The 15,092-nt window shown below is 38.4% G+C and overlaps 1 protein-coding gene across 1 annotated transcript in view; it reads right to left on the reverse strand.

Annotated features, from left to right (window-relative positions):
• Positions 1-15,092, reverse strand: part of Cep97 (centrosomal protein 97kDa) — a 275,047-nt gene that overhangs the window by 102,271 nt on the left and 157,684 nt on the right. The window contains exons 7-9 of the mRNA XM_067142588.2: positions 12,163-12,365; positions 5,369-5,482; positions 3,952-4,188 (exon numbers count right to left, since the gene is read on the reverse strand). Coding sequence (XP_066998689.1) covers positions 3,952-4,188; positions 5,369-5,482; positions 12,163-12,365 — 554 coding nt within the window. The remainder of the gene's footprint in view (positions 1-3,951; positions 4,189-5,368; positions 5,483-12,162; positions 12,366-15,092) is intronic.

Raw genomic sequence — 15,092 nt, forward strand, 5'->3', positions numbered from 1 at the left:
CTAGATATGAAAGATGATGAAATACACAATTTTTTAACATTAAGTAATGCATTAGAAAGTGATTTATGGAGTGATGACGATGACTTTGCATCTTCTGTAAACAGCGATGATACAGTATAACCCTGATTTTGCGTGAACCCGCATTTAACGGAAGAAATTTCCAGTCCCGAAAATTATTCCATAAGAGCAATGCAATTTTATATTCGATTTAACGTAATTCACAATAGGGCAAAACCCGCATATAGCATTAAGGAAATGTTAAATTTCTCAAATATTTATTTCTATTCGCTTTGGTTATGGGACATTAAGAACCTATGAAAAAGACGTCATAAGCTTGTAAAGGATGATTCAAGACGGAAGAAGAATTTAGAGTTTGGTCACTTAGGGCTAAGTTAGATGTCAGACTCAGATACACATCCAACCACAGCCTCTGTAGCAGAAGAGAAACCCCGTTTTAATGACAATGTTATAATAACCTTCAAAAATCCTATGTTAATCTGTGCAATGAGAACTCTTTTACTGATTCATCCATTATTATGGGCAAATTCGGGCATTAGTTTTTATCCGTTATCAATATTCGTACATTCTACTGCAGCGTTTATATTGAATGTGATCGATCATCTTCCGTATCAATTCCTCACTACACACAAGCGAGTGAGCCTGAGTCCGTGAGGTTTCCTCACAACTTCAACTGGTGTAAACAAAGATCGAGAGGACATGTTTTTGCAATAAATGCAATGACAGCAGTTGTTAACCCCTTAGAAATAAAGGCTGAAGTAAACAACTGCTTAATTTTAATACTGTGTACTGAAATAAAATAATAATGTGATACTTCTCCTTCTTAAGATACAGCGGTGTGCATAACTAATTTCAGAGGTTAGGTTATGTAATTCTTATTAAATTTCAGAAAGGCTCTTCCATGTAGATTCATAGTGAAAATGTTATCATTATTCTACAGGGAGCTTGAAATATTTTTTCATTTTCACGTACGCAGTAAACCTAGGTTAGGTGATGCCGTTCGAAGAAAGAAAATGGAAAGGTTTGCCACAAGCCTCTGGAGAGAGGCTATTACGATAATATTTAAGAATGAAACTGAATTTGCGGGTTCAGACTATGGAATTAGAAAATGTGTGCTAATGAGTAAGCCACTGCTTGGAAAATATCTGCGAAAATGTTTAAACAAATCAATATTGCTGTTTCATACTGACTTTAATGTATTTTTGTGCGAGTTTGGTATTTTTCCAGACTTTTATATGGAAAATCATGTATAACGTTACACCCTTAAACCGAAGCAGTTTTGCATTCACTTAAAAAAAGACTGTCAAGAATGAAGCACAAACCGCAACTACAGTACAGTGTGTAGGGTAGATATCTCCTAGTTTTATTGCTGTCACTGTGTAAATGATGTATGATGGTACAATTTATGTTAATACACGCAAAGATCTGCGGAAAAGGTGTGCTTTACACTGAAACCTCGATTTAAGGTAAACTTCCATTTAAGGTTAAACAAATCGGGTCCCTGTAGAAATGTTAAATAGAAGTTCTACTATATTTCTATAAGTCCGCTGCTTTAGAGAAAGTGTCCTTAAAATTAACATAAGAAGATTAGCAATATTAATATACTACAGTGGAACCTCAATTATCCGTTCCTGGAACCTACGTTTTCCAAATTACGTGGTACCGTGAGCATCGTAATTAAATCACGTTGTAAAAATCCTGCATTATCAGTTCCTCGAAGAAACGATTTCCTGGACCAACAGTCCAGAAATTTCAGTCCCATCAATGCTAAATCCTCGATCAAGTGTTTTTCAATAAATTGTATCTTACGAAAGGACAACTATGGCATATTTATGGATCTTGGTGTTAACGCCCCATCACCGCGATAATTAGAGCAAGGACTGTACAGGAAAAGCGATCGGCAGTGAATTGCATAAGGGACCATCTTAGCATCAAATTCGGGCAGTATTGTTTAGAGAATCTTGGAAATTATAAAGCGTAAAGTGGCCACAATAATTGTAAGGAGATACAGAGCATTTTGACAGCTCTACTTGAAGATAGAACGAGTTTCGTCAAATGTTCGCACTTATAAAACGTCCACATTATGTCCAGAGTTAGATTTTTATATTTTTACTTTTTTCGATTGTACTGCCGAACAGGTTTTCGGAACTTTCCTCAGGGCACTGTATAGTAACCGGGCTTTCAGGCAGGAATTGAAACTGCTCCTTCTTAACACAGATCTTGCATAAATCTAGTATTTTAATATTATCGTATATGATTATGTTATCGAGACCAGAACAGATGTTGCACCTTACATACAAAAAGCCATGGGAGGTTTTGGGATTGCCTGTTACTGTTTTGGTCCTAATATAAGAATGGGAATTTTACATTTTTGTGTTAAAAAAAAAACCACACACACAGCTGTTTTATTTGCGCATGTTACATGTAAATGGTTGGTATCATTTCCAACTCGTACTGACGTGCAGCGAGCACGCTTTCCAGCTGAGCCCAAGGTCATGAATAACTGTAATTTCTGAAGTTTTGATGAAATATTTTTTTCTCTTTCCAATTTGATTGGATTAGTGATAGGCAGAATTGAATATAATTGCATTTGAGAACTTCTGAGAATTTAAAGTCGATGTAGGCCTAATTTACGCGATACAAGATTTCCAGAAACCGACTATGAACCAGAGACCAAATTACAATGGAAGGTTAAGAAAAGAAGGGATTTCGCCATCATGCTGGGCGCTTTTGTATCTAATGTGCTTTATTTTATTAGATGAGAGAATTACTACTTGTGGTCGATTGTCGTTTGGCTTAGCATTATTAGATTTTTCGAAGAGTTTGGCTATATGTCTTTTCATGAGTGTTTAATCCTGATGTAAACATTGTATGTCCACGCCTCTGCTAAAGAAAGAGTTGTGATTCGCTGAGTGTGTAGTACCGACCTCCACCCCGTCAATGTCTCGTGTTCGGACGTACAGGGCGTCATATTGCATGCAACAACAGTGCGAAGATCTGAACTTCTGAATAAATGACTAAACCTGGATTCTGTTCACTTAGTTTACACTGTATTACACCACACCTTGTGCCTTCATTTTTCGTTATTTAATCACTATTTTATTTAAAAAAGCACACATATATGTACCGGTATATATGACACCCATATCTTAATTTGATTACATACTCTTTCAAACTTTCTAAATGTAATAAACTAAACTAAAATAAAATCAATGTGGCGTACTATTTTTCTTCGAGCTCACACACAATCGAGTGAGGGGCGACGGTTGCTTCTCCAATCAACTACGTCTATGACCACGTGCAAAGGAAAGGTGCTCCGTCTATTTGTTTACATCAGGATTAAACTCTTGTGAAAAATGAAAGAAGTTTTCACGGGAAAGTGACTAAGTTTCCCCTGTAATAAAACTGAATATAAAGTATCAAGATTTTGAACTTGCGTACCGGTAATTAATGTTTGATGCCAGTTTCGTGGTCTAACTTGCCTGCCTCTCATCTGGAGGGGCTGGGTTCAATTCCTGGCCAGGTCAGGCATTTTTACCTGGATATAAGGGCTGGTTCCAAGTACACTCAGCCTGCATGATTACCTTTAATTGAGGAGGTATGTAATGGTGAGATGGCAACCCCGGTCAAGAGAGCCAGGAATAACGGCCGAGAGGATTTGTCACACTGACCATGCGTCACCTCAGAATCTGCAGGCCTTCGAACTGAGCAGCAGTCGCTTGGCAGGCAGAGGCCCATTGGGGCTGTAGTTTGGTTTGGTTTAGGAGTGTTGTAAGATTATAATTATACATATTTTTTTTTGTGATGTTTAGCCAAATTGTTGATGGCTTTCATTCATTCCCAGATTTTCCGTTTTCCCGTGTTGTTCGTTTTATGGTCCCTCCAAAAACGGAGAATCGAGGTTCCACTGTATTAGTTTTTTGCTATACATACCAGAATTTGCTTCATCTACTCCCAAGTGGGTAGAAGATCGATCGGTACTATCGCCAATCCCACTGGTGTCCGATGTGCTGTTACTGAAGAGCAAACATGGATCTAAACTCTGAGTCATTAACACAGGAACATTAACTTCTCCTTCAGGGGGAAGTTGACAGCTAGCAGCCATGCGATCAGGAGATTTCCCTCTGTCATGTCGCTCTGTTGTTGGTAACTTGGATTCCTTCAGCACATCTGAAATAAATTATCTTTAGTAAATAATCTCTAAAATAGTTGCTTTATGAAATTATAATAGTAAAAAGAATAACTACACTTCACTGGCCCCGGGTTAGCATTTGACATCAAGACATTGGGGTTACAACTAGGGATCAGGGTATAACCAATGACTCGTGTATCTGGAGAGTATACATCGCTCAAAATCATGTACACAGACATTCACGGAACAAATATATACAAATGACTATGAGTTTTGAACTCATGTGTAGACAGTTACAAACATTTATACACAGAAAATGCTAGCTGGCAGAGTAGCCAAGAGCTACCAAATTGGCTTCTCAGTTGGGTAACTGAGGTTTAATTCCTGCCGACAACAATTATTTTTTTCTAGCATAAAAATACAAGTTTTCAAACACTCAGAAATTTTCTCGACTTTACTTAGCAAAAAGCAATTCCAATCTGAATAGTAGGTATGTAAAGGAGCAGACAACAAGACGAGCTGTCAGTGAAGCCAAACAATGAGGATTGTACTCATGTGAACAGTAATGACCTGGCCTTGTACAACAAAAAGTTGGGTGTGCAAGTATGTGAAACTTCAAGGTGACAAAGCTTACTGTCTAGTTTGTGATAATGGCATAGTTACTAGTTTCAGAGCCAAAAGTACAAATTATCACAGTATTTGAAAATTAATAATAAATAATAATGTTATTACACCTCACTAACTATTTTTATGGTTTTCGGAGATGCTGAGGTGCTGGAATTTAGTCCTGCAAGAGTTCTTTTACATGCCAGTAAATCTACCAACTTGAGGCTGACGTATTTCAGCACCTTCAAACACCAACAGACTGAGCCAGGATCGAACCTGCCAAGTTGGGCAAATTTGTAAATTACGGTTGAACTCACTCTGTGCATCTAGTCATGACTACATGGAATCATTGGCATTAACAAAGGTTTTTCCAAAATGTTTGAGATGCTCATAATATAAATCATGAATATCCAACTGATATTATAGATCCAAATGAAACCTTAAAACTAACCAACTACTTCTGCCATTTGCTTGTTTAAAAGCCTCCTACAAGCTTCCAACTTCTATCACTTTGCTTCAGAGAGCTATTAGCAATCTAAGTGTAAGGCTTCAAAAAATTACTTATATTAAAGGTTGTTTTGTATACTTATCCTAACAGCAAGAGGTACTTACTTCCCCGCCGTGGAGAGGTATGCCTGTGACTAGAGACTCTTCGACGAGCTGCCGGTGATGGTGCAGGGGACGACTGACTTCTGTTCAGCATTGCACCTCGTCCTCGAATCGAGCCTGAATGAAATGAAAATCATCCACAATAGCCTAAAATATTCCAAAATATTGCAAACTAACTGTGTTTTCTCTACTTCATTTTGTCATTTATCAAATGTTCTCAATTTTTTTATTTATCTGTACGAGATTGTGTGAGAGCGCATACTTATTAGTCAAAGTCATTGTAATATATTTTGCAGTATTTTGTTCTAGTAGATAATGCATTTATAACATTTAATATTTTATTCTTATAAACTATAGTCCTAACATGCTTTAGGTAAATCAGAGTTACCTTCCTTGGAGAAATAATTACTACTACTACTACTACTACTACTACTACTACTACTACTACTACTACAACAATAATAATAATAATAATAATAGTCGCGCATAAACAAAATGGAAATGGGATATCAACTGACCAAGGACGTTTACAACAAAAAGTCCATATCCTTGAATGCAAAACTTGGACATTACTGCACTGTCATGAGATCAGAGGCTTTGTATGCAGCGGAATGCCTTGCTATGAACAAAAAAGGCCTGATAGAAAAATTGGAAATTATAGAAAGAAAGAAAGAAAGATAGATAGATCTTACAGAAAATTCTTGGCCCAGTTAAAGACAAAAATTAATACAGACGTTGGCATAACCACGAGCTGTATACTTACGTCCAGAAGATCTCTGATGTCAGGCGGAGAAGGAGAATTTCATTTTAGGCCACTTGCTAAGAATGAAACTTGCACGATTATCGAACCCGATCTTTACCTATTTTAAAGATAAGAAGACACAGCCATCTTGGTTCAAGGAGGTGGAAGGGGACCTACAGGAAATGGGGATCACTTATGAAGATATACAAGAATGCAACCCACTCAGGGGAAAACTAGAAGACCATCAGGGTTTTCAAGAAAGGCCAAAGTTGAAGACGGGAAAGACGTAGACGGAGAAAAGAAAAGAGCAACACCGGCAATGAATGAAGGAGCACTGGGCAAAGATCAGAGCCCACAGAAGACAGCTAAAATAACGTGGTCCTTAGTGGGCTGATATGAACAAAGAATAATAATAGTCAAAGTCCAGTAAGGATGCTCACATGATATAGGTACTTCCAGCTTATCTTATTAACTTAGGTTACATCATTATCAACAAGTATCCAGCCCATCCCTTCCGAATGATAAGCGTTCTCTTCGCTGCTACATAGCTTTCCACTTCGATTCTGTTTTAGGAACAAATTCCTTGGTCTTCTTCAAGGCCTTTTTCCAGCACTCTAGCCTTCTATGATGGTAGTCTTTAATGGAGAATGGTGTGAAGTCTGATCTCCACTATTTTTTTGCTAGTCATTTAATGCTGCACAGACTCCAACAGGTTTTTTAGTGATGATGAGACAGTAAAGGTTTACGACTAGGAAGGAAGTGATCATGGCCCCAGCATTTTCCTGATGTGAGGATGGGAAACTACGGGAAACCATCTTCAGGGCTGCCGATAATGGGGTTCGAAACTAAGCTCTCCCGAATACAAGCAAATAGTTACGCACCCCTAACCACGTGATCCACTCACTCAGTATTCATTCTTCTAATTTTATTGTTATCATTTGAAGAGTCAAGGTTTTGTTAAATGAGTCATGTCATCATAATCATCTGACATTTTATACAGTATCTTCCACTTCCAGTCTATTATTTATCATATTTGTCTGTTAGGTCATCAGCCCAGAGGTTGGTTGGACCCTCTGATAGCACTATCAAAGGTTATGCAGTTATACGGAAACCGCAAAACCTGATGGTGCCCCTGAAATGATGCATACTAGGCAAGATGAGGAGTGAGGTAGGTATATATCATGTATTCAATATATAAAGGGCAATTAAATGAAAACCAAACACTTGCCATAACACACATTTCACACAAAAGGTGGCAACACTGTTGTTAGGTATCAATACCGCCATCGCTGTGGTAGGAAAACTGCATAGTGACAACTCACAGGTGCTCGCAGTTGTTGGGTTGTATCTTCGTTGGAGCATGGACTAATACAGTATGTTTGTCCAGCTGTAGAAATGGAGGCAAGCAAAGAAGAGCAGAGAAGTATCGTTCGTTTTTTGGGTGTCTGAGGGTGCTGGAGTATGCATAACTCATTGTCGTATGTCTGCTGTGTAAGGCAAACACTGCATGTCTGTGATGAATGTGCACGTGTGGCACAGGAGATTCTGAGAAGGGCGCATATCACTGCAAGATGATGCGCGCCCAGGAGAGGCCCATTGAGCCATTACTCCTGATGTGATAGGGCAGATTGATGGTTTTATCCGGGAAAACCGATAAATTACGGAAGAAGAAATTCATGTTTAGGTCGGCATTAGCCATGGCTACGTGCATGCCGTTATCAAAGATCACTTGCATTTCCGCAAATTTGCACGCAGTGACAGAGGGACAAAAGAATGACGGAATGATGTCATTTCTGACTCATCTGCAGCAGTACTACGAGGAAGAATATGTGTTTCAGTCCCGTATCGTCACAAGGGACAAAACATGGTGCCACCATTTTGAGCCTGAGAGCTAACGGCAAAGCCAACAATGGAAACATCACAATTCTCCCCCGCTAAAAAAATCCAAAGCTGTTCACACAAGTTCCGGCAAGGTCATGATGAACTCTTTCTTTGACTGGAGGGGCCCTCTGCTTGTCGACTTCCTCAAGCTTGGAACCACAATCAATGCGTAGTGCTGTGAAGACACCTTGCAGAAACTGCAATGCGCCATATAAAGTCAAAATGCTCTGGAATGCTGTCGGAGGGAGTAGTCCTGTTGCATGATAATGCTTGTCCTGATACTTCCAATCAGGCGAAGACTATGCTTCAGCGATTTGGTTGGGAAACATTTCAACATCCTCCGTACAACCCAGATCTTTCACCTTGTGATTTTCACATTTTTTGGTGACCTGAAGAAAATCATTTGTGGACATCGGATTCATTCGGATGAGGAAGTGCAAGAGTGGGTGCGGTTGTGGATCCGTCAGCACTCTACCTCTTTCTACAAAACTGGAATTGATTATCTCGTCTTCCAGCAGGTCTTTTGAATGAAGACATACCATGGTCACGTTGTAGCGGGAGTTCATTTTTTTGTCTGCCCCTTATAAATGGTAAAATGGTTGGTGAGAGATAATAGCTTTGTCTTACTCCTTTTCCCATATCAAACCAATCTGCCACCACCCCTTAACTTTACTACTGCTTTTTGTCTCATGAACAACTTCTTAATAATTAATCCCGAATTATTCCAATTCCCTTTCGATGATTTTAATATATAATTAAATTTTTGTTGTTGTTGTTGTGAGGTCTTTGGTCTTGCAATTGGTTTTCCCCTGTGAAACTGTAAGTCATCTCCATTTCGCCCAGTCTTGAGCAACATGTTCAGCCTCTTCACTGGTTTGCAGTCTGGCATTCTGAAGGAATATCTCCACAAACATAATTTTTATTTTTTATTTTTAGTCTTCCTGAGGCTTGCCTGGTAGTTAACTTTCATTTACTTTTCATCAAACTGCCATACCAAATCCTATGGCTTATCCACGTAAGTTGTTGTCTCCTAATATGACTCAGCAGCTGCCTGATCCCTTGTACACTCACAATCAAAAGAATTCTGGGTGGAAAAGGAAACAGGTAACATTTTGGCATAAATTTTGACCAACCCTGATGATGGAGAAAGACAAGTGGGAGCGTCATATGTGCTCGTCTTCCAGGTGGTCGTTTTGTTGCTCCCTCACTCCTCTTCTGCTTTCTTTCTTCTTCGTTCATCAAACCACTCTGTAGGTTTTGCACTCTGGCCAAGCATTCTGGCTATACTGGCTATTCCTAATCAAGGAAAACAATTAATTAACTGCAATTTCATTGCGAAGATATGTGCATGATGTAGTATATTATGTTTGATCTGGATTCATTTAAAAGCACTTACTATCATAAATTTATTTACAATCTCATTGTTCCCATAATTAGTCAGTCAAAGAATAATCATAGAATAGATATGAATGGCAGTTTCAAAGAATACAATATATAAAAAAGAAATACACAATAGATATGCCTTTCATTTCTATCTATATATATAAAATATAAGTTTTGTCTATACATTGCTCATTATTTAAAAAGAAAGGGATTTCTGTATTAGTCATGTCCACAGTAACAAGGAAATGCACTTTTTACTTTTCCGTAATTTCTGCCTGTCTATCTGTCTGTATGTACACGCACCACGAGAAAACACCTGAAGAGAATTTAATGAAAATTGGTATGTAAAGCCGAGGAATGAGCCACTACAATCTAGGCTATAAATCATTTTATTCACGCTGAGCAAAATGGTAGTTTATGTTATTAGTGGTCCTATCGATAAATACTGAGTAACTAAAGTTATATAGAATTAAATTTCTGATCATTTATGTCTTATACTTTTTTACTGTACCAGCTATGATAACAGAGATCTTCATGAATTTGTATTTTTATTGCTAAGTCCATATCAACGCCAAGCCATGAGAACATGGGTAAATAGAAATTAATGAAAATCAGTATATAGAGTTGGGGAATAAGAAACTACAGTCTAAAGATATAAACAATTTCATGCACCCTGGATAAAATGGTAGTTTTGGGGAAGGCGCCTAAAATTTAATTCTTAAATACTTATGGTATTGGTCCTATCGAAAAGTACTACATAACAAAACTGATGGAGAAGACAATTTCTGATCATTTATGTTTTATTCAGTTTTACCCTACTGACTATGATAAGAGTGATATTTGAGAGTCGGAAGAAAACTAAATGTGAAGTCCTACAATATCAAAAGCTCATAAAATTGATCAACAGTTGACCATTGTTTCTTATGCTGCCACTCATCTCTGATAGATGAGATTACTGCTGTGTACCGAGTATAACATCCATCCTTATATTGGCAGAAAATGGCAGGGGATTTAGATAACTTTCTTCTCTAGCAACCATTCCTCTGGTTCATACGTTCATAACACGCTGGTTCATCATAGTATTCCAGCTATTTGATCCCTACTCTGACGCACTGATTGGATTGATCAGTATGCACAATTAATGGAATAATGGCAGAGGCTCACTTATGACCTAGTCTAGAATTACAATTTCGGCCTATTCCAAATTGTTGTACCAGAAGTCACTAAATAACTCAAAATTCAAACCTGAAATGAGCCGTTTCTTAAGAAAAGCTTCTTCCATTTCACTTTTATTAAATTTACATTATTTTATTCCAAATTAGCAGTGAAGAGGGGGTTTCTCCTCTGGCTTGGAGGAATGATGACTCCAAGGGAGTCGAAACCGGTCCTCGCCCAATAATTTTAACATATTTTACAATGTGTTGAATGGTGGAACATCCCTCAAACTATCATATTTCATACGATAGCATTGCTTTTAATCTCAACATTCCTACTGGTGAAATTGTAATGACCTATGTTGATTTCAGTTGGGAAAACAACTAAGACATTCTTTTTGAGGATTTAAAAAAGGCATGTGGAGAGAGAGTGCGCTATTATAATGAAAACTCTGCAACTTGATTGTGACTGATGGTAGGCAAGAGAGCCTACAGTAAGAATAAACATTTCCTAACTCAGTCTTCACATAAAAAAGACTTCCCCGTCACGTTTCTAGGGCAACGTTAAGAGCTATGCAATTTATTACAATCTTACTCACAACGTGTACACTACCTCACCTAGAATTCTGTACACAATGTAGAATTCCGTAGCAAAGCACGGATACATAAGCTAGTTTTTTCAATGAAGAGGCCATTTATATTTTCTTGCATAGGAAATGTTCATTTTATATACTTTTTTCATACAGAATGCCCTCCTTTGTTTCATACAGACAGCTCCACAACGCATAACATGCAGTTATCACAAAGAACACAGAAACACACATTCAAATAATGATCTTTGCGAGGAATAACCACCTCCTTGACCAAAAAATGGTATGCACAAATAAATGATCACAAACCACGCATCATCAATGCCAATGGAGTTGAATCCAAGTGCCTGGGTATTACAACATACACAATATTCTGGAAATGGAAAACAACAACTGAAATCTGTAAAGGAGGGGAAAGGTAAGAATTGATCAAACAGACAGTAACAAACGAGATGAGAGTAGAGTTTAGACAGCAAGGATAAAATTCCTTAGAGGTATCACATAGAAGACAAGAAAGGATAGAATCAGAAATTAAGAGATGAGAAAGAGGATTGGAGTTTTGAAACTACAGGGCATGATAGAAACAAGATACTTATATGGTATACACATATTACGTAAACGGGAGAAGACCGAATTACAATTGAAAGTATTTATGGAGAAACTAACAGGAAAGGACCACAAGGAAGGCATCAAAAGAGGTGGACAGATACAGTGGAGTGGAAGAACATGCAGAGAAGAGAGAGAGGGAAAGGTAGTAGAAATATTGGAAGCAGGAAAAGAGTGGAGGAGAGACAAGCAACAATGGAGTCCTTGGTTCATAATCCAACATAGGAGAGAACTGGAAATGGGAACTGAATAATAATAATAATAATAATAATAATAATAATAATAATAATAATAATAATAATAACAATAACAACAACAACAATAATAATAATAATAATAATAATAATAATAATAATAATAATAATAATAATAATAATAATAATAATAATAATAAGAAGAAGAAGAAGAAGAAGAAGAAGAAGAAGAAAGGACAGCACTCACCAGTGGTAGTGACTTGCTCACGCAGCTGCTGTTGGTGTTGCTGAGCCTTGCTCAGTATCAGTCTTAATTTTCGTTCATCTTCTGACTCCAAGGTATCGCTGGATAAGGGACAGACGGTCGCCAGGTACTGTACAAGAGCTGCATGTTCTCCAACACGGAACTGTCTTCCTCGGCCTTGGGAGTAAAGCCACTCTGCTTTTAAGCTGAAACATACACCTTTTCAGAGTTTCTTAGAGGTATAACTTTAGAGCATTACACTGAAATGCTCCAATACAGGAACCTGGGTATTTAAGTTCAAAAACTATGTGTATCTCACTACAATACAAAACAGATTATCAATTTTTTTAAAAGTATTAGTAGGAGAAAAGGAGAATTAGGGTATTGCTGAAGGAAAAGGCAAGGAGTTTAACAAGGTTTTGTACTCTTTCTCCAACAATCTTTAAAATCTACTCTGAGAAAATCTTCAGAGAAGCACTAGCAGACACTCAAGATGGGATCACTGCAAACATAACTCTCCTTAACAATTTTAGATATGCAGATGACTCTGTGTATCTTGCCAGTAGTCTTAAAGATGTGCAACTGTTAACAAACCATGTAGTGGATAGCTGTAAGAGGTATGGCCTCAGACTAAATACCAAAGAGAGACTAAATCCATGGTTGCCACTAAGCATCAAGTTCCTAGCATGGACATACATGTCTACGAATAACCTCTGGAATGTACAACTAAGATCAAATATCTGGGGTGTATAATAGATAAAACTTGGAATCACTCCAATAAAATCAGATGCTAAATCGAACAATGATTAGATACAACATATTTTCCATCCTTTTCTAAAGTGTGGAAATCTGGACAGAGTCATGGAAGCATCAATGAAGAAGATAGCCTCTTCTGAGATATGGGTTTACCACTGAATGCTCCAGATCAGCTGAACTGACAAGATATGGAATGAGGTGGTGCTGCACAGGTAGGGAAGGGTAGGAAAAGTTCTGAAGACTAAGTTCAGAAGCTCCAGTACTTTTGTCATGTAAGGAGGCACCTGGAAACTTGCAGTCTGATGCCTCTCATCTTACAGGGGAGATAGATGGGAGACCATGAACATCTTCGTTGCAGAACTTGTGGCACTGGTCTGGGATTGTGGGATACCAAGAAAACACCTATCTGGGGCTGTCGTCAACAATACGACAACCAATGTTTGATAATGGACATGACACAATGAAAAGAAGGAAAGGGCAAGACTAGGACAGATTGGAAAGCCAACGAATCCTTCGCAAACCTAATGTGGCTAAACTAGGAGAAAAAGACTTGACCAAGGGAGGTTGACAGGAGGAGCCAAACATAACTGAATGAAAACAATATTAGTCAGTTGGGGTACCATGGTTGCCATGCTGTGATCTCCTGAGGGAGGCATAGCTATTAACACAAAAATGATATACAGTCTCTCAAAAAAAGAATGAGCATATAATACTGTATGTTCCTCCTATGTAATACAATGTGTCCAGGTTAAAGGTATAATAATATAAAATTTAATAACTTGAGATATAATGGAGATATTTATTGGCGGTTTATTTCTACAACTAGGGTAACTCAAAATATTTTCTGTGTTCGCTTGCGGTGGCAGTGGTACCACATGCGCATGCGCGTAACTGCATTGTTCACGAGAAGTGCACCAGTAACCATGTGGACTCCACAGCAGAAGGTGTTCTGTGTGCTTTCGCTCGCAAAGATAAAATCTGTTACACTAGTACAACGTAGATTTCGGCGTGAGTATGAACTGTTACCAACCGATGATTTTCCCACTTATGTAACAATCATGAAATGGGACAGGCGCTTTTGAGAATCTGGGACCTTGATGCCGCCACGCCAAGCACGCAGTTTCAGAGGTTACTATTGATTTAATCTGTGAGTCCTTCAAGCGGAGCCCTCGTAAGTCAATTCGACAAGCAAGTAGGCAGTTACATTTACCTTGTTCGACAGTACACGATGTCGTCCACAAAAGGTTGCGCCTACAGGCTTACAAACTGCAGCTTCGTCAGAAAATCAAATCTCAGGACAGGCCACTACGGAAGGCATTCGCGGAGACAATTCTGGTAAAAATTTATGGAAACGAGGCATTCCTCAATTCGGTCTGTTTCTCGGACGAGGCTACATTCCATATTTCTGGCGCGGTAAACAAGCACAATTGCTGCATATGGAGATCTGAACCACTCCACGTAATGATAGAGTTGGAATGGGACTCTCCGAAAGTGAATGTATGGTGCGGATTGTTGAAGGACAGGGTTATTGGCCCATTCTTCTTCATGGAGCCTACAGTTAATGGAACACGTTTGCTAGACATGTTGAAGCAGTGTATTGTGCCACAACTTCCTTGTGACGTGATCATTCAGCAAGATGGTGCACCATGCCATTATGCGGCGGAAGTTGTGAGGGATTTTTTGAATTGTGAGTTCCTAGATTGCTGGACAGGGAGAGGTAGTCCATCAATTGCTTGGCCTCCTAGAAGCCCTGAGATTACGCCACTTGATTTTTTTCTGTGGGGGTTTGTCAGGAATCAAGCGTACCAGACTCCAGTTCATGATCTATCAGATCTAGTCATCGCATTCGTGCAGCTATCGCAAATGTTACACCTACAATGCTCCAGAACACTTGGAGAGAAGTGGAATACTGATTAGATGTCTGTCGCGTCACTAATGGTGTGCATATCGAGGTTTATTAGATATGTAAACAAACATTTTGAGTTACCCTACTTGTAGAAACAAACTGCAAGTAAATATCTCCATTACTTCTCAAGTTATTCAATTTTATATTATTATACGTTTAACCCGGACACTTTGTATTTTAACAGGTTTAATTTTGAGAGCAGCTTGTAAATGTAAAATGAAGCTTATCAGAAATGGCTCCAAACAAGGGCTGATGCAGACAGGGAATTGTA

Source organism: Anabrus simplex, chromosome 3 (assembly GCF_040414725.1).
Source record: "Anabrus simplex isolate iqAnaSimp1 chromosome 3, ASM4041472v1, whole genome shotgun sequence".
Classification (NCBI taxonomy): domain Eukaryota; kingdom Metazoa; phylum Arthropoda; class Insecta; order Orthoptera; family Tettigoniidae; genus Anabrus; species Anabrus simplex.